Below are 20,100 nucleotides of genomic sequence, written 5' to 3'. Positions count from 1 at the left end.
TACTAATCACCTGAAGTTGGACTCAAGTGTTGAAGTAAATGTTTTTAGTTGTTTTCCACGAACAGAAACAGTTTCCTGTAGTTGGTATTTATGCAAATGAAGGGTTTACAAACCCTTGTAGAGAAGATATTAATGACAATTTTGCTGTTTTCATCGTGGTTGCCCGTAGCAATGTTGACATCAGGAAGAAGAGCAGCTGGCGTAACTGGAGGCATCGCCACAGCAACACGGACCCACAGCGTCTCTGGAGCAAAACATCTGTTCTGTCCAGGGGCGAGAGACCTAAAAAAATAAAGAGAGAGAGAAAGAGAGAGAGAGAGAGAGAGAGAGAGATACGTTGAATTTGAGGCCGAATTAAGAGAAAATCACACAAAGCTGTTAACTACCCAGAGGCCCTGAGACCAAGAGGGCCTCATAAAGCCCCAGGTTTGGTCCAATTTGATCAATCCCCAATTTACTACAAATTTGCACCAGTGAATATCAGCTGTGACATCTGGCAGCTCAAGAGGTTGTGGATGGAGACAAGGCAGCAAGGAAAAGAGGCAAAATGCAGCAGTAAGGCAGATGATTCAGATCATGAGTGACTGTTTTCATACTTTGAGGGTCCCTACTGACCCCTTTCCAGTAATTACGGATAGTAAAAAACCCAGACAATGTATTTTACACAATATGGGCCCTTTGATTCAGAAATACACTTGATTCAGTGTTTGTCCCTCAGATTAATTCCTGAACAAATTACTATCAGTAGACAGACAGGTGTTGACGTCTGTGGGCCTCTGGTAGACAGGTTGAGAATGAGGCTATTTAGGCCAGGAGTTGGTAGGAAATTGGAACAACCCATCTTAGGTAACTGTACTTACATGTTTCAAGTTTGTAACTGCCAATGCAAAAGATGAACACAAGGTGTTTTCAAAAAATGTATACATTTTGTCATAGTTGCTGCGAAACGGATTAATACACATGGACAGAAAAGTTCCAATTAATCAGCTGAGTCATGAGAGCTCACAGATAAACACAGAGGGATAAACACAGAGGTCAAATGTTAAGTATGAATCAGGAAAATCGGTGTGTGTGTGCGCGCGCACTCAGTAAGTCTTTGTGTACATAAATACCATTACTAATTCAAGTTTAAATTTATCCTTCCTGTTCGTAGTTCACATGGTGACCGTGGGAGAGACCATATCTTATGAGAGAGACAGTAGGGATCCGTAGGACAGGCCCCTTGATGTTCTGTAAATTGAGAATCAGCAATACGTTAATAGTGTGAATAAATAAAGCAAAGATATTTCGTTTGTTTTTACTTTTACTGTTTATATGAATTTTGTTTCTCTAAATATATATGAACCCTAAAAGCAGCTATAATCAATATGTTTAAGATAGATAGATAGATGGATAGATAGATAGATAGATAGATAGATAGGTAGATAGAAAGATAAATAGATAGATAAATAGATAGATAGATTGATAGAGATGGTCTGACAATGTGAATGTGGTCACTTGTAGTGAAAACGTTGTATTTGCAGGTTCACTTGGCTTCACAGAGGTTTATAATGAGTTTTATTGTGTGTGTCTGTGTGTTGGTAGTGTTCCAGCTCTATTGTTCTGTTTTGTCCCAGTTATGACAAAGCCAACTGTATTAATGATAAAGAGGCTAACACACACACACACACACACACACACACACACACACACACACATACACACAAACACACACACATACACACACATCCAGAGTTTAGTGTTTAGTTGTTGGACAGCAGAATGGAGCTCTGTTGTCACATCTGCAGCTCTGCACTTTCCTTCTTACAGAGGTCCAAGGTTATTCCACCACTGGGAGGTCACAGGTCACAGGTCACCTACTCCTCGTCCCACAGCCGCGCTTCAGTCTCTGACGTCTTAAAGCTTAAACTTTCTTAGAGTACCTGCACTTTATGTTCCTCTTTGTGAAGAAACCAGGAACCAAGCGCAGACGTCAGTAGATGATACTGAGCAGGATAAACAGTGTGTAACCATGACGACACATTAAATATACAGATGATGACACACACTCACTTCACTTATCATCTTCCTTTCCACTATTAATCAACTAATTCTTTAAATCTTGTAACAGAGTCGTCTTCCAGTGCCTTAAAAACACGCAGCACCACGTGAGCGCAACAGAAACAAGCTGTAAACACAATATTATCATCTTATAGGGTTGGTAAATAACAAAGTGTGAAATGAAAACACAACAAAATGAGGCACGAAATGAGAAAAAATAATAAACAACTAAAAAGATTAGAAAAAAGATTGAGATAAAATACTAAAAGGGAAATAATAAGGAAAAATACTAAAAAGATTTGTAAAAGGTTTAAATACTAATTAAGATCGTAAAAAATATGAAAAAAAGAGATATTTCTAGGTAAGACCAAAGATAGACAAAAGTAGGCATTAAAGAATAAACAATAAAAATCCTAATTAAGATTAAGATAAAGAGACATTTATTAGTACCAAACACACACACAGACATGCAAAGGTACACTCATGCAGGTAGGGAAATTTAATCTCTGCTTTTGACCCATCTGGTGCAGGACACACAGAGTGGTGAGCAACCATGTACGGCGCTCTGCAGCAGATGTTGGGGGAGTAAGGTGCCTTGCTCAGGGGCACTAGACAGGGTATAGGGAGACTCTGGGATTTTTTTGGACAGATCAATCCAGGCTCGTCTTTTGTTGTCTCTCTGTGGAGTCGAACCAGAGGCGAACCAGAGATATTCTCTGCCCATAGTCCAAGTTTCTGCCACTAGACCACCGCCTCTCCTGATTTCGACCCATCTGGTGAACATCGCAGGACACACAGAGCATTTGAACGTTAGTACAACATTTGCTCTCAACCAACTTCTGAGGGGAAAGAGTGTCTTTAGAGCTACACCAAAATATAATATATTCATTTAGGTCTCATCCTTCCACCAAGTTTTTGGAAATCCATTCAGTGGCTTATGTGTAACAAACAAACAAACAAATACCCCTGTCCAAACATACAACTGGACATGGGTGAAAATATAACCTCTGTGGTAGATGCATGTGACAACAAACTTTGATTTGATTTGATTTGATTTGATTCAATTTGACTTGATTTTTACATTACATTACATTACATTACATTTCATTTAGCTGATGCTTTTATCCAAAGTGACTTACAATAACTGCATTCAACCCCGAGGGTACAATCAATAACACCAAGAATCAAGAAAGTACAGTTCCTTTAAAAATAAAGCAAACCTACAAAGTGCTATAAGTAAGTTCCATTTAAGTGCTACTAAAGTGTTAGTTTCAAAAAGTTGTTAGTATATGTATATAAATTATTATAATTTTTTTTTATTTTTTATTTGAGATGTAACGACACAAAAACAACTGAAATCGAGTCTATAACCAAATATCGGCCTAAGTAAATAAATTGGAGAATCTGACTGAGATCTGGGTCTTCAAAGATTAAAAAAAGTATGTGGGTGTGTGTAAATAATAAAAAGAGTAAGGAGAGAAATGTGTAAGAACAAAGTGTAATGTATGTGTGCATGCATGTTATACCAATGGGACTGTCTAAAACAATGCAGCCTCATAATAACTGAACCACATATTTATCACCTGCGTTGTCAGCCGTGTGTGTGTGAGTCTGTGTTTGGCCTCTCATTAATCACAGCAGTGTTGCAGCTCCGGCGGGACACTCTGATCTCAGGAGGAAAACCATCTGTTGCTCAACACCGTTTCTTCTTCTCTGGTAAAATGACACACACACACACACACACACATACACACACACACATGCTTATAGAGAGACACACATACTCCAAGCTGAAATCATTAAACACCAGAGATAATACAGCTTCACCACACATCTTCAGGATTTGTTGTTTTGTAAATAATAAATGCATAAATGTAGTTTCTGATCCTTTTGGGTTTTAAAAATAATGACTAAATAACTTTTTTACTTTTTAGTCAAACTTAAAGTGACTCTGTTTGCCCTAACTTGAACATAAGGCAAACATTTGCTGTGAGCAGCACAGTTATCACATTTTTTTGCAGTATAAAAAAATTTATAAATCTTAATGGCTGCCTTCTCCATTTCAGTGGATTGGACGTTGACCAAAATAAAGGTCAAAGTTCAAATCAACATTTTTTTCTCAAAGATGTTTCTGTGGTTTGAGGTCATCTTAACAATTTGTTGTTTTCTGAAGATATATGTATCTATTTTTATCTTTGTTCTGTGATATTATTAAAATGTAAAATCTTTTATTTAATGAACCACATACTAATTTTGAGACTTGTATTCTGATTGATTGTTGAAATGCTACACAGCAGTGATGCTTCCCCAAAACGACATTGTCCTTCAGAAACCTTCATCCATCCCCGGTCGCTGCAAGAAAACTTAAAGGCTGAACTCAGATCAGTGGGTCTGCTTTAACACTGTGAAGGCCCCTCCTCTTTTAGTGGGACATTACTGCCATCTTTTGGAATTAGTTACTTCCTACAGTGTCTAGCTATTCAGTATTTTCCCGTCTGTCCTCTTCACTCTGGAGTCAGTATGAAAAGCCATTCCAGTGAAATCAGACCTGAAAATACTTTGGAAAGAAGGAACCAGGAGATTTCAAGTAATACATGATGTGCTACAACTCTGTGAAGTAGCTCTACCAAAACCACACACTTAATATTTTAGTTGTTGGGGCAAGTTCCTGCTAATTAACAGACAAACACTGATGAACATTTTAAATATGTCACGGCTCAAGACATTTTCGATGTTTTAAATAATAATGAAATAATACAAAAAATGATATGATAACATTGGCAGATGTTTTCCGTATCTATTTTCTTGGCGCAGTTTTATAATGAAGTGACTCAAATATAAATCACAGACTGTTTATATTTGAGTCTATATTCCTAAAGGAAAAATGCAGTTTGTTTACCTTATTTTTGTAAAACAAAAACAAGTCCCACTCCGGTGTTGTACATCTAGAAGTAGTTTTTAAAATATTGGTCTCCCTTAACAGGGCTTCTACTCGTTTGACTCCAACTCCCATCATGCCCCTCGGTAGTTTCTCCGGAAGAAAACCTGTGCTGTGCCTTTGCGCTTCCTCTTTCCGTCAGCGGAGTTTAGGTATGAACCGACATTCTGAATCTCTAATGCTAATCTGTGTTAAATCTTAGTTTCCTCGCATCATCCGCTACAAAAATTCACTTTTACATGTGCAGTAAATGAACCAGAATCAGATCCTCGCAGTATTTTAACCCGAGTTGTGTTAATGACGCGGTTATTTGTGAGGAGCAGGTTAGTGACATGGCGCAGCATCAGCGTTGTGAAGCGGCCACCGGCCCCAGAGCCGCTTCGCACCGGACATAGACTGTGAAAAGAGTCGAGTGAAGCTGGAGACAACTAAATCTACTGTGATTTTAATTTAACATCAGCTTTATCTATTCGGTGAATTTAACACTTCAAACCGAACGCGGTCCGTTACGTTTTATACCAAGCTAGGCTAGGCTATGCTAGCTTGGTAGGCTAACTATAGCTGGAAACGTACTATTTACTTTGAACATGTGGGTTCTACCTGAGTTTCATATCGTTTCCTAGTGAAGCGTCTGATGGCGGCTCTGTATTCAAATCGAGTAACAGTACTTGAAGTCCTGAATGTGAATTACACGCGTCAAACTGTCCCAAACGAGTCGCCTGCATGTCTGAAAGTGTGGAGCTACTGACACTACTCCCTTCACAGTACTTCAGAAGTAGCAGCCTTTCATTTCTAGTTTTTTCTGTACCCCAGTGTAGTAATCAATCATTGCTGTGGAATGTGGATGAATTCATGCTGTACGAATTAAATCTAGTTTTGAATTGTTATATAATGTGGGGAGGTCAGGGTAAACATCTTGAATTGTTGGTTCAGTCTCTAAAGTATTTAATGGTATTTAAGTTGTACATTTCACTTAAATGTCAAGCTACCTGAAGTCTGATTGGCTCTGAAGTTTATGTAGTATTTTAATCTTCATTCGGCTAGTGTAGAAGTATTATGTTTGCTATTTGAGCCTTGGTGCTTGCATTTGCTTCCATTACCTGCAGTTTGAGACTTTTGAATTGGACAATAGTTGTTAAATCGTGCTGGAAATAGTTTTTTAACAGTAATGCTGCTTTGAGATTCTTACTTCCTTGGCCCCCCAGAACACTAAAAGTAGACTGTAACATTATTGTTTCGGCAATATCAGCTTTGCCAGTAAGTGATAATCGTATAAATTATCAATTTGTGCACTTACGACCCAATTTTAGGCCTTATCTCACTGCCTTTGGCTCTATTGATGTGGTTTTAATGGGTGTAAAAGTCTTAAACATAACTTTGTGTTGTCTGGTTTCAGTACACGATGGGACGTGTGATCAGGGGACAGAGAAAAGGTGCGGGCTCCGTGTTCAAAGCCCATGTGAAGCACAGGAAGGGTGCCGCTAAACTCCGCCACATTGACTTCGCTGAACGTCATGGATACATCAAGGGGATTGTGAAGGTAAGTGAGGAGTCTTGTTACCTGTATCAGTGAGTTACTGTCGCTCTGGTTTTTGTTTGTGTGTACAAGCCTTGGTTTATTCTGGCGGTCTCCTCAGGATATCATCCATGACCCCGGCCGTGGTGCTCCCTTGGCCAAAGTGGCGTTCCGTGACCCGTACCGCTTCAAGAAGAGGACGGAGCTGTTCATCGCTGCTGAGGGCATCCACACTGGACAGTTCATCTACTGCGGCAAGAAGGGTAAGAGAAGTAGACTCTTAGATAATCTGGCGACGTGACACATTTTCAGATACAGTTTTTCATAACCTCCTAGATGTATTATACATAATGCAATTAAACATAGAACACCTTTTAGAGGCTAAAACTAGACGTTGTTAGTCTGTTTACCAAGCTCAGCTTAAAGCAATGCACTTGACTTTATCTTCTGACGTTGATGTGCATTTTGATAAAGGACACTATTACTGACCTTTTACCTGGTCTACCCTGACCTGTGAGTGGTTTTACTTCACCGGTCCTGTGAAGCGTGGCCTTTTTTTTTTAAATGCTGATTGGACTGATGCTTGGACAAAACATTTGGGGACATCACCCTTTGCACATGGATAGTATGATGGACTTTTCAGGGCATTATTAAATAGATAATCATCAGTTGAATGTCAATTTGGTTAATTTATAAACATGTCTGTCAATAAGAGGTGGCATCAAAAGCAGCAGGAGTGTCCGATTAATCCTAAGAAAGCAGCTTGCTCTTTAAGAATGTACTGGATAGTGTTTTATTGTGAAGCTTGATCCTCAACATGTTTTATCCCACAGCTCAGCTGAACATCGGGAATGTCCTGCCAGTCGGCACAATGCCTGAGGGAACCATCATCTGCTGCCTGGAGGAGAAACCCGGAGACAGAGGCAAACTGGCCCGCGCTTCAGGAAACTACGCCACAGTCATCTCCCACAACCCAGAGACCAAGAAGTCCAGAGTCAAGCTGCCATCAGGCTCCAAGAAAGTCATCCACTCTGCCAACAGAGCTGTTGTTGGTAAGAAGCTTGAGTGTCTGCTGGAGCTGATGTTTCCTCACAGCCACCACTGCCTTACTTAACATCTGTAGAGCGACGACTGTAGGGTTCAACAGTTTGAACTGTGGTATGCCATTTTACCAGAGAAGTCTGACCGGCCCTTCCGTGTGTTTCAGGTGTGGTTGCTGGAGGTGGTCGTATTGACAAACCCATCCTGAAGGCCGGTCGTGCCTACCACAAGTACAAGGCCAAGAGGAACTGCTGGCCTCGTGTCCGTGGTGTGGCCATGAACGTAAGTCAACGCGAGCACACAGAAACTCTAATTACCCATGATGCCAGGCAGTTGAAACAGATTCTGTCAACTGGAGATGAGGCACAGCTGAGTAGTGACTGTTGGGGTTAGAATTAGTTATAGGTCCTGTTTTGCCGTGTTTGCAGATTCTAGGGAAAAGCTTGGTAATGAGGGACCTGAATAATTGAGTATATTTAAGAAATGCAGGGAATTATTATAATGCAGTTGAAAATCAGCAGCTTCTGTACAGTGACACTGCAGGAAGGAGAGATGCAGATATGTTCAAGGAGCTAATAATACATTGTCTACATCTTGTTTCCACCTGGTACCTAACTAACCATCCTGAAATCGTTTGATGCTAACAAGTCAATCTCTTATCATGATACAGGATACATTATTCGATTTTAAGTTTAGACAAGCTATTGAAAATATTACAGTTTCAAATGATCAAATTATTTCAAAGTAGCTTTTTAATCTTAAACCGGTCACATGACTATTTTTGTCCAATGAGAAGTATTGATCCCACCAGCAGTACAAGTTGAACTTCTTTAATTTGCTCAGAACAGTGACTTTTCTTTTTGATCAGTTACTTAATCGAGTTTGACAATACAAGAGACGTATGACAAATAGTTCAGGGGGAAAATGGGATCTACCTCAATTTCAGAAATTTAATTAGTTGCAGCTGAGACAGACTATAATGGAAGAACAAGGGGTCCAAATGTTGTAAGAGGTTTTGTAAAATATTTTTCCTTTCCATCTTTAAAATGTGAAGGGTACTCGGGTTTGACATTTTTTTATATTGGTAGCTTGTTTGTGCGTCAGTAAATTCTGTATCCAGCAGGTCAGGCTTTATTTGTTCCTCCCAGGACACAGAGGGTGAAGGCTGGATCATGTTTCCAACGTACAGCTACACCTAACATAATGAGATTCCTCAGACTGATGCGCTCTCTCTCTTTCTCTCTCCCTGCAGCCTGTTGAGCATCCCTTCGGTGGTGGTAACCATCAACATATTGGTAAACCCTCAACTATCAGAAGAGACGCACCCGCTGGTCGCAAGGTCGGTCTTATTGCTGCCCGTCGTACAGGCAGACTGCGCGGAACAAAGACCGTCCAGGAGAAGGAGAACTAAATCTGAGTTTCTTGATAATAAAACGTGTTCCAAAAGAATCTGTTTCATTTTGATTCATTCATGGGTCACACACACATAGGACGTGTCTAATTTATTAATGGTATTTCCTGTGCTTTATTTCATGACACTGTAGCTTAGAGTTGCACAGTATCGATTTAATATAACTTAGTGGGTGTTGGACTGATGCTATCGGCCACCACTCGTGTTCCTTATATTCTGTACACATTGGTGACCATAGAAAACCTTAAAGCTGTAAATCCCTGTTATTAGGAACCTCATTTATGAGGTACAAATAAGTGTGGAGCATGTTTGAATGTAAAAAGCGTTTTCCACTCAGTCAAACATTCATACCGAACCTTTTCACATCAATCATTAGCAGCACAGTCGGTGGTAGTTTGGAGTTCAGTAAAACTACTGAAGTACATTGTTAAGCTGACGGGTTGAATCACTGGTGCCTGTAGTGTTGACTTATAGAACTCGCATAGTAAGACTATAAAGCAAAGGACAGCAATAGGCTTACAATTTCTGTAAAAGTTAGTTTATGAAGGAAATCAGACAGAATCAACAGTGAAAAATAAAGTGGCACATCTGAATAAAGGTAAAAAAAAAAATTCAGGTTCATTGCGTTTGTGAACTTGTCCATTGTGGACAGCAGTCACTGTAGTTTGTGAGGTGTGAATTTACTACTCAATATTAGAGAACTATCAGTTAAGTAAACAAAACAAAAAATAAAATGATTGAAAAACTGCATGAATGAGCAGGTGTTCCTAATGAAGTGCTCAGTGTATGTTTCCATGACTCATTACCAAGTTCACCTTTTCCCATTGGATCAAGCCCTTTCATCTTTTTCAGTGATGGACGCACAAACACCAAAAGGTATGGGAAGAAGAGTTTACTGCAGCAAAGAAGAGCTGCACTAGTTTTAACTGTCTTTCTAATAAACCTCAGGCTGAGTGTGTGAACACGGGGGGGAAGCTCATAAAATAAAATTGAATCCTGGATCTACTCAGACCGTGGTCCCCAACGTCATTAGGAGTTTTTGAGACATGAAGCAGCTAAAGAGATTTCACTGATAATGATTTGTGTAGCAGGAAAGCTGATTTCTTTCTTGTAGTTCAGGCTGTTAAAAGAAAAATCCAGTGATTTAATAAATTATTTCTGTAAAGTTAAGACATAAAAAAAAAGTACTGCTTGACTTTGAATCGTTTAGGTGTAATCCATAAATATGTGAATTACAGGATTTCTGGATTGAACTGGCACATTTCAAGAAATGCTCATTGTGTTTCATCCTTCGTTAAACCCTTATTTCAGACATCACATTTAATTTGCAGTTTATTGGGAACACTGGGCTCAAACTAATATCTAATACGATGGTGCTGCAGTTAATTCTATCTTCATGAAGGGATATGGTTCAGTTTATGTAAAATCACTTTTACGGACATTTGGGAGTCTGTGGTGCTGCTTAAATGACAGACAAAATAACAGTTCAACACCACCACCACAAACTGTAACCTCCAAAATGATCAGTCCCAACCAAAACATCAGCTGGATCCAGTCTAATAGTCCATCTAATAACAGAGCCTGAAACCTAGTTGCTGTCACAACAACCAGGTAAATATAAATTTAAATGTGGAGCCATGAGAGATAATCCACCGAGCTATTCAATCAGAGCTAAAATTGAACTGACAATATTTAACAAGTATTTTTGGTAGTTAGCAAGCCCAAAATAATACAAATTAAAGATGGTTGAAGCTTTTCAAACGAGAACATATTTTTCTCCCCTGGACCTTAACAATAACTTCAGATCTTTGGGTTTTGCACATACGTATATTAAATATGTCAACTTGAGCGATACAATAATAAACAATAATACAACATTTCACTTAAATAGCACTTTTCAAGGAATAAATCAGCAACTCCTCTTGTTGCACACACAATTTGACATTTGAAACTGAACAGCATTTTTCTTCATAACAACAATGACTCAGTAATGAAAAGAACCGTCAGCTGCTGCTTGTGTTTTATTATACAGTTGGTTGGTGGATTTCCACAAGTAAAAATGAGACACAGGCAAGATTCCATGTTCTTTATTTGCTAAGGGCGCAATGCTTTTTTTTGTTATATTTCTGTGCACAAAAAACCTCACAAAGTGAAAGTCCACATCGCGACTGTAGCTCCAGAATTCAACGTCACACCATGGCCAAAACAAAAGTCGGCAAAAAACAGGGCGCAGAACTCTGTACAGTCAATATCTTCTTTAAAAATAACACAAGGACAAAAATGTTCCTCTTAAATCAAATTCTATTTTTAGTGAAATACAACAAAATAAATTCTATAAAATAAGAGCAAAATATTTAAATATAATACGGTGGGCAGAATATTTTCATTTGCAGGAGTATTTGGTATGTTTTAGACAAAAAAGAAGAAAAAAAATTCAAAAAATACACGCATTCAAATTACCAATTAAATACAGTATTTACTGATGTTTACCTTTTACTCCTACAGAATTACAAGTTAGCTCGAGTTGAAACGTGACTAACCAGCTGCTATTCTTACATTACGGACCCCGCTGTGGAACCTAATCTCCATGGAGCGAGAGGACGAGGGTCTCGCTGGCGCTCAGGATCGGCCGCTTCATCCCGAACCGCAGCCAGACGGCGAAAAAGCCTGACCGGCTCCATGGCGGAGAGGAAGCCGATGGGCAACAAGTGTGTCTACAACTAGGCTCTATTGAAGAGACAGAAGCAAACCACACAGTCTATTATACACCAGATCAGTCCAGTGCAGCAATTCTGTTGCATATGTGTTTTCATTTGTCAGAATTCCTATAGATGAAAGCTAAGCGGTCTATCCCATCAAAACTGGCTGCCAAATGTAAAGTTGTAGGATTATGATGAGCAATTGAAAAGCCACTTATTCATACATTGGTTCAAAATATCGCCCTCATTGTAGATCGGGTAGATGAGTAGAAAAAAAAAATAACGCAAAAAACAAACCAAAAAAAAAGGAAAGAAAAAAAAGGGTAAGGACACCCCTCTGGAGATGTGGATTAAGAACAGCTTCAGGTTGTTATGATCACAAGTCTTCCCTTGGGCTACACTATTCTGGTGAGAAGCCATGCTAAATGTTACAGCATATTAACTAGAGCTTCAAAAAGGATTGAATTAATTACCAGAACAAAAGAAACTAAAACAAAGAAAAAAAAAAGAACAAGAAAGGCAATGAGTTTCAGAACAATGTTGCATCACCGCTTTTTCACATCAACCAAACACCGTAGAAGTCCACCCAACCATTCCATATCTCACAATAAAACCAACCACAGCTTGTGAGTTGATTTGGGACAGAAAGTCACCAAGGAGCTTAAGAATAATAATATTAATTATGATAATAACAATGCATCTTTCTACAGTTGAATGACCAGTAACCGTCCGATGGTAGAACAAACTTTACTGCCGAGCATGGGTGATAAAACAAAGAGGAGTTGTTGTCTTCTTACAGTTTTTTGGGGCTTTTTTCTTATTTATAATATCCATTTTTGTTTTTTATAATATCTGCAACATCTCCCAACAGCAAACCACACAGTTATGCTACTGGGGGACCTGAACAGTCAAAAACATTAAGATACTATGTACACCTTTTCGTCGTGTAGACAAGCGCATCAGCATCGTCAGCTCTGACTTTAATTTGTTTTTCTTTATTAGAACTCTTGTCCACTCCCTTGCCTCTGCAGCCAAACTGCCAGGGCCCTGTCACACGGTCAGGCAGCCCCAGGCCAGGGAAGAGCGCCTCCCTCAGGCTGACGGGAGCGAGACAGACACGCCCTGGAGTGGGTGGAGGGGGTGGGAGGCCCGGCTCTGCCCTGCCCTGGGGCCCAGAGAGAGAGAAAGAGAGAGAGAGGCCCGATGAGGAGCTCTGTCGACCAAAAGGATGAGAGGAAGGAGAGCGAGACGATGGAGGCTCGAGGCACAGCAGAGGAGGGGAGGGATTGTTACTCCTTAGGCGGGGCAGGTGCCGGGGTCGTGGAGGCAGGGGCTGGAGTGGGGGCGGGGGCAGGGGCGGGGGCAGGGGTGACCTCCTCAGTGCTCTCCCAGTTCTCTTGTGCTCTCGGGCCTGGGCCAGGACTGGGTCCAGGTCCAGATCCGGATCCAGGTACAGATCCTGTTCCAGGGCCTGGGCTTGGGCCAGGGCCGGTGGTGGGGGATGGGGTGGTGGTCTGGGTCGGGCCAGGGGTTGGGGCAGAGGCAGGACCAGGACGCTGGGGGTTGTTCATGTGCTGAGCAGCAGGTCCGGTATACGGCTGACCATGAGGATGGTTGTTCTGTGCGGGAGGAGAAAAGAAAATCAGCAACTAGAAACAACCAAACTGTAAATAGCATGTGAAACGCTGAGAAGCTGCAGAGTGCAGTGCATGTCTGAAAGCAGCTGTAAATTGATGTTGTGAAGCAGCGTGGGATCATGAGTTGTTATCTTCACCATTTCTGATGAAAATCTACCTGATATAACTCACCAATCACGTTCAAAGATGAGGTGATGCTTTATTTATACATAATCGACATACATAACATAGGTCTAGTAGTTTTAGACACTTTTATGTAGAATTGTCACATATTATATCACCAACCATAAACTGTAACAAGAGTTTGCATCAGAGCAGTTAATAGAAGAGTTTTACGTGTTGGCCGCCTAGGGACAGAAAATATGTGGCATCAGTTGATGCTCGTCCCTGAATAAATTAACATTATATAAAATTAGCAACTTATTCTTTATTAAAAACTGAACTTCATTAAAACACAAGAGTGGGTGACTCTTTCCTTCAATATTTAAAAGTTGATGTTGTGTGTCGTTTAACCACAAAATGACTTTGTGACGACTTGTGCACCAAATAACACTTCAGCATGAAGGAAAAGACCATTTGTTGCCATGGTTACTAGCACTATTCATGGTATATGTGAGACTGTCTACGGGAATAGACGCCACTTCCCATGTTCCTACTCGCTGCTGTTTTTCTGTGTGAGACACAAATGGTAAATACGACCGTCCCAGCGTCAGGACGCTACCTGCTGAAACTGGGTGGTTCCAGGAGAATGTGGGTACAGAGACGTGTCCTCGGGTGGGGAGGCGTCTTGATCATCAGGTGCTTCCTGTTCATCCGGCTCCTGGGGGAAGTTGGAAAAAATAACTCAATATAAGGTCAATGTTTAAAGGAAATAATTTTGAATGTGTAAAGTAGGAAATCCTCATCTATGTGATCAAGGCAGTGGGTATGATTTCAAGCTTCGTCATTTCAGTGAGCGTGGGATGGTCAAATTTGAAACTGTGTTGCTTTATCTAGTAAATGAGGCTTAAATGAGTGTGTGGGTGGATTCTACACCCGAGAGCTTCCTCTCAGCAGAGGGCTGCTGGTTATTTAGAAACTGAGCTAAACACAAATTGAACAGGAATCTCAACCGGAGATGTTCTTTCAGTTCAAATGATAACTTGTATTTTTAATGTTGTTTGAATTATAAAAGATCACAAAATTCAAGATGCTACTGATGCCTGATGCTACTTCTAATGTTAAGTTTATTTCTACATATATGTATGTGGTAACGTACACAGTATTGTGTGTCACATGGACTTTACAAAGCTCATGTTGTTTTACCTCTGTCCTCTAAATCTATTTAGCCTAAGATTGAATATGCTCACTTTATTGTTTTATCTCTTAGTGATTTGATCGAGAAAGGGGAAGGATATGTATTGTTAGTATTGCTTAAAGAAGAGACAGGATTACAACTAAAGGGTAGCAAGTTTTCAAAAAGTCATGTGCCATCGTTTCATCTATAATTGGTCTGATAAATCACCTGAAAACTGTAATTGACAGCTGAGGGTTGTATGACCTTCATGCTAACAAAATATGTTGATGTCCTATTTTGGTCCTCATTTCACCCCAATCACGAATATTCCAGGTTTTCAGTGAACCTTTAAAGTGTCAGAATGGTGCCCGGGACAGACACTTTTTAGAGCAGTCTGTGTAAATAGCCTCACTCTGACCTGCTGTTCTTAACTTTATATATATATATATATATAGATATTATTTGCATCCAAACTTATATAACATTTTTTTTCAGTAATTGTCATGTTGAGTTCTGGTAGTTTAACTTTGATCCACATGTTCCTTTTCTCTAGCACTGATGACCTGGAAGCCTAAACACTGGCCAACTGTTCACTGCAAATTATTTAATCAAATTTTATTTTTCATTTCCTTCCTTAATGTCGTGGTGCCTGGAATACTGACCTTCCCTGGGCTTTCCTGAGTACACTTGAGCTGTGTATAGAATATTACAGGAGAAGTGTGTCATTTGACTGGATTTGTCAACATAAAAATACAAGTAACTTCTTTTATGTTAAAACAAAACATAAAACTACAAATATTTGAATGCATAGTGAACTGCAGCTATGAATCAATACAACACATTTTTAGCATAGTTAACATGTCAATGGGTCCAAATAAATGTACCAATCAATCATTAAGTCTATTCATTAATCTATGTAAAATTTTTAAAATTTGGTTTATAAAAATCACATCAAACATTTCATTTCAAATGATACAAATATAAGATGATCATAAATAAATTTGTGATAATACACTTTCTGGTACAAGTCAATTCGTGCCCTCAGTGATACTTTATGTAAATGCTACCCAGTTAGGTACTGGTCATGTAATGTTGTGTGGTGACGTGATGCGTTTACATTATGTTCAGGCTGTTTAAGCTCATCAGCTCTGTCATTCAGTATTTCTATGGGATTTTTCTGTTACTGTCACCCATGTAAACGGTTGCTTACATTTTACCAAGCCAACATGGGTTACATTTTCCTGTGGTGTTTTTAAATCATGTTCAATATTCATGTGTCCTGTGGTTCTTTGCATGTAACAGAAAGACCCCTTCAATACAGATGTTTTTCACTGTACATCACGGTATACCTACTTAAGGGTTGGAAAATAGTCCCTTAGCTAGAAATAGCTAATAGTCCTTTAGCTTTAGATACTGCTGTAGATTGGTTCTTTAAGCACAATCGTAAACACCAACAGATAATGTGAAATCAGACATTGTGTAGGGTATGATGTCAATAGCTTTACCTCTTCAGGACAGAGTTCACAGGCCTTGGCCAGTGTCATGCGTGCACTGTGCGAACGCTCCAGGAAATATCCATTGGAGGTCTCGTTGCTCTGAACTGGAGGGGACCAGTTGTTGTAGGTGTACTGGGGGTTGCCTGTGTATGGTCTCCTCTCCAGCTCGTCCCCTAACCACTCGACTGCCCACGTCCACTTTCGCTTCAGGTCACCATTACTCTGTGTGAACACGGAGAACATTCTGATGAGTATATATGAAGCAGCAGGCAGTTTCTTGACAGTCTTATTGCTGGGCTGACATGAGGAGCCATGAGATCATTGGGTCTAATTTAGGGTGGAGATTCATGTAGTATAGGAAAATACAAAATGAATGGTGTTCAAGGAAAAACAATTGGTTCTAAAAACAGGATTGTTCCTAAATTATCTAGCAAATCTCAAATCAGACATTAATTTCCTGCCATATGTTAGTCTCATGACATGTCCATGTAAGAATTGTACCTGTAGGATCTGATAAGCGACAGAGCAGTTGCTGAACAGGGCCACCATGCACTTGATGCACTGGTAGGCCCGCTTCTGATAGTGGTTCTTGGAGCGCTGGATGGTGTCAAAAAGACCATCTCGATCATCCGGAATTCCCTTCAGCACATTGTGGATCCTGCACAAACCACAGAGAGAGAGGAAATTTAGAATTACAGCCTCACTTTCTCACCTTCTTGATAGATCAGGTTCACCAGACCAAGTTTTGTGAGGTCAGTGATCTTAACCTTTTGCAACTTAATCCTGATCAACTTTTCCTTGAGTCTAAGTAAACATTTTGCAGTGAGATTCATGTGGACGGACAATCTGAACCTAAACTATGACCGCAGTTGCAGCCGGTGTGGAGGCATTTCAACCCAGCACTAACAATGGACACACTGACCTATGTGTCTGCCACGAGTCCTCGATGAGCAGGATCTGTAGCAGCAAATCCAGGTAAGGCCTCAACTCATAGGTGTAGGAGTACGCAACCTGCACACAACACATGTATAACTCAACGTAGACTCATTGAAGAACATGCAAGTGAACTACCAAGAGAAATATTGATGGTTGTCATCAGAGCAAATGAGGCATTTACCTGCCAGAGCAGTTCACTGAGCACAGTGGAGGAGAACTGAGGATTCTCCCAGCAGCTGAAGCGAAGCAGCTTCACAGTCTCCTCAGAGTTGCTGCAGTCTTCAATGATCTTCTTCACGTAGCTGGTCCGCACAAAAAGGATCTCTGCCACCAGCTGCTGCACAGGCATCACTGGGGCAGTCAGGATGGTGTCCCCATATGGGTTAGGAAGAGGAGGGTTACCTAGCAAAGGTAGAGGAAAATAAATTTTGAGAAACTCAAATCTGAGATTTACAGCAAATTAGTTTCCTTCATTCTTCATTCCCAAGCCCTCAGCTCCAAGTTCTGGCAACACAACACAGAGGCTCAGAGTGGCTGGTTTGTCAGTCACTAGATCCTGAGCAAGGATGAGAATCGTCATTGGGCTCCAACTCTCAGCACCATTACCCAGATGCTGTTTCACACGTTATTACTGCCTCACATCAGCTGAGTTCATATCACAATTTTTGCTTCTGAAAACTCAGATAATCTCACCATTGATGGAGGACTGCATGCGCGAGGAGACATCACAGCAGCGGACCAGCTGGGAAACCACAGTATAGAGCTTGCCCAGCTCAGCATACTGGTATTTAATGGGAGGGCCGGGACCCTCGTCCAGAGCGACCAACATGAAAGTGGCAGGAACGTTAAGTTTCAGCAGCTGAGTCTTTTCTGCCAAACCTACGAGGGTATGAGTAGTGAGACAAAAAGTACCATTTTACGTCAAAGAACGATCAATTCTTTTTTTATATAAACTTTTCTTAGATAAATTCACAGAGGAACAGATGTACTTGACAGGTGGGTGATGAGTCTGTAGTCCTTACCCAGGTTGGCGTACATGACAAAGAGGTTGAAGTACTGCTGCAGGTGACGGCCGTGTTCAGACACCTCTCTTCTGAGCAGGTTGAGTACAGCTCTTAACAGGTGGTCACTTAGACTGAGGTTATCACAGCCCTGCTACACAAACACAAAAAACAAAAGAGAAACCACTCGTTGACAAACTGTGATTGAAATCTTATTCAAGACATTTTCCCCTCGGCTTTTAGTCTGACACCGACCTGAGTAGAGGGTCCAGGCGAGGCGGTGGGGGAGGGACAGGGGCCATCTTGCAGGGAGAAGTGAGCGATGAAGACGATGAGCTTGGCGAATGCTCCACGGACCTCAGCACTCGGGCACTCAAGCAGGTACTCGGAGAACCGGTTAGGGTAAGCAAACAGAACGTTGTGTGCAAACCAATAGCGTACATTCTTACTGTGTCTCAGCAGGATGCAGAGGGCATCATACCTACAGGGGGTTGGAGAATGAGGTGAATATTTTATTAGAGAGGGACACAACAAAGAGAAAAGGCCCCCGCCCCTCAAGTTAGACAGAGCTTACCAGTCACTGGCAGGACCCCGTACTACTTTCTTGGTGTGGAAACCTGTGCTAAAGAGAAACCTAGCAGCCAGCTGAGCACTTATCATAGCAATCTCCTCTGCCTCTGGCAGAAGATGGTCTTGTCCTGATAAAAAAAAAAAAATGTTAGAAAATTATTAAAATCTGAAAATTGTCTCCAGTGCAGTAACAGTAGTTGACAACACAGCATTGCACTCTGCATGCACTAAATAGGTGTTTTGGACGTGTACATGAGCACAGTGGACTGTGATCATTACAGTCCACTGTATATAATAAAATGATCATTATGAGTGATTACTAATTTAGGGACAACAAATAAGAAATGACCAGTTTCCAGATGGCTGCAAACATCCTCAAACTAAAGCTGATAACTGGAACGTTAACCTTACAGGCATTTAATATAAATCTCAGATTCAGAGAACAAAATGAATAATAATAATAATGTGAATGTCGGTTATAAATGATTTAAAATATATTAAACAGTCATTCCGCTTCTTTTTTAAACCATGTGTTATGTATAAAAGCATAAAGTAAGATAAACAACAACACAGCAGCTGTGGATTCATCTCAGGATCTGAGCCTGCAGCGTCAGGGCTTAGAGCAAGCTACAAAACAATGTGTCAACTGGTCTCACAAATGTATATTAAATCACAAATCCAGAATTTCTCAGACCCTGTTCATTTAAAAAAATGAATAAACGTTTTCCTGCTGCTGCAAGGAAAGAGTCAGAGAGTGAGACACTGGCTGTAAACAGAGTCACAAACAGACTAACACGATGTAATCATAATGATCTGAATCATTCAGTCAAGATCAAGTGCTTCATTGGTGATGAATTCACTAAAACTCTTTTTTTTAATTTCACTGTGAAACATTATTGGGCTCTGGCTGCATTAATAATTCATTGATGATATTTTACGACCAGCGCAGTTCTCGGCAGCCAGAGCGAAATGCTATCGACCACAAATTCTTTCCTGCTGTATATTAGCATTACTCTGAAATGTAATACTTTAGACAAGTGAGTCAGAAATCTGTAATAAAACTATGACGAAAGCTGCTATAACTTTGAGAAGCTAGAAATCAACAGTAGCGATACGAGGACTTCATCATCGTTTAAAAAGATAAAGAAATTTGATATTTAGCTATTAGTGGAGGGACAATATGATACTGTGCAGCATTAACTGATCAACCTACTCACATTACGTCACCACCAGTCATATATACACACCCAAAATCTATTATACATTATTTATCAGGTCATTGTTAATCCCAGACAACTTTCCCATGTTTGTAACAAAGGTTCACAAACATTAAACTACTAAATTGCTCATATTTGCATTTTGTACATATTTATTTTGAACTTTACTTTTTTACGTTTTATTTTATTGTGTAGTTTTTTCAACTCATTGCTTTGGTTCTTTAAGTTCCTGTTTTTGTCTTCTAGTGAAAACCTACCTTGCCATAAATAAGTTTCCAATCATTTTACTGATTTATCTGTTGTCTGATTAGTTTTATCATGC

At 40.2% G+C, this 20,100-nt stretch overlaps 2 protein-coding genes across 6 annotated transcripts in view; one reads left to right on the top strand and one right to left on the bottom strand.

Annotated features, from left to right (window-relative positions):
* Window positions 1–5,040: 5,040 nt before the first annotated feature.
* On the top strand, window positions 5,041–8,984 carry rpl8 (ribosomal protein L8). The gene is made up of 6 exons (XM_062402608.1): window positions 5,041–5,130; window positions 6,375–6,518; window positions 6,616–6,757; window positions 7,328–7,546; window positions 7,702–7,817; window positions 8,788–8,984. Exons 2-6 carry the CDS (start codon window positions 6,381–6,383, stop codon window positions 8,944–8,946), a joined length of 774 nt encoding a protein of 257 aa, XP_062258592.1. The 5' UTR covers window positions 5,041–5,130; window positions 6,375–6,380; the 3' UTR covers window positions 8,947–8,984.
* Window positions 8,985–11,018: 2,034 nt separating this feature from the next.
* usp9 (ubiquitin specific peptidase 9) overlaps window positions 11,019–20,100 on the bottom strand; it is a 35,522-nt gene continuing 26,440 nt past the window's right edge. For 3 of the 5 annotated variants that reach the window (XM_062403345.1, XM_062403344.1, XM_062403347.1), the window contains 11 exons: window positions 18,566–18,689; window positions 18,247–18,472; window positions 18,013–18,145; window positions 17,684–17,869; window positions 17,172–17,392; window positions 16,977–17,065; window positions 16,556–16,712; window positions 16,064–16,276; window positions 15,221–15,250; window positions 14,004–14,102; window positions 11,019–13,264 (listed from right to left, as the gene is read on the bottom strand). In XM_062403345.1, the coding sequence (XP_062259329.1) occupies window positions 12,935–13,264; window positions 14,004–14,102; window positions 15,221–15,250; window positions 16,064–16,276; window positions 16,556–16,712; window positions 16,977–17,065; window positions 17,172–17,392; window positions 17,684–17,869; window positions 18,013–18,145; window positions 18,247–18,472; window positions 18,566–18,689 (1,808 nt within the window). In that variant the 3' untranslated portion in view covers window positions 11,019–12,934. The remainder of the gene's footprint in view (window positions 13,265–14,003; window positions 14,103–15,220; window positions 15,251–16,063; window positions 16,277–16,555; window positions 16,713–16,976; window positions 17,066–17,171; window positions 17,393–17,683; window positions 17,870–18,012; window positions 18,146–18,246; window positions 18,473–18,565; window positions 18,690–20,100) is intronic. The other 2 variants (XM_062403346.1, XM_062403348.1) reach the window with 1 other exon arrangement.

This window comes from Platichthys flesus, chromosome 13 (genome assembly GCF_949316205.1).
Source record: "Platichthys flesus chromosome 13, fPlaFle2.1, whole genome shotgun sequence".
Taxonomy (NCBI): domain Eukaryota; kingdom Metazoa; phylum Chordata; class Actinopteri; order Pleuronectiformes; family Pleuronectidae; genus Platichthys; species Platichthys flesus.
The sequence above is the reverse complement of the archived record's forward strand: the minus strand, read 5'-3'. Positions and strand labels throughout refer to the sequence as shown.

Bases quoted from the DNA above. Each gene is read 5' to 3' on its own strand.
- rpl8 (XM_062402608.1), top strand. From the start codon at position 6,381: ATGGGACGTGTGATCAGGGGACAGAGAAAAGGTGCGGGCTCCGTGTTC. The intron at 7,547-7,701 runs GTAAGAAGCTTG...CGTGTGTTTCAG, and splicing joins TGCCAACAGAGCTGTTGTTG to GTGTGGTTGCTGGAGGTGGT. The intron at 7,818-8,787 runs GTAAGTCAACGC...CTCTCCCTGCAG, and splicing joins TCCGTGGTGTGGCCATGAAC to CCTGTTGAGCATCCCTTCGG.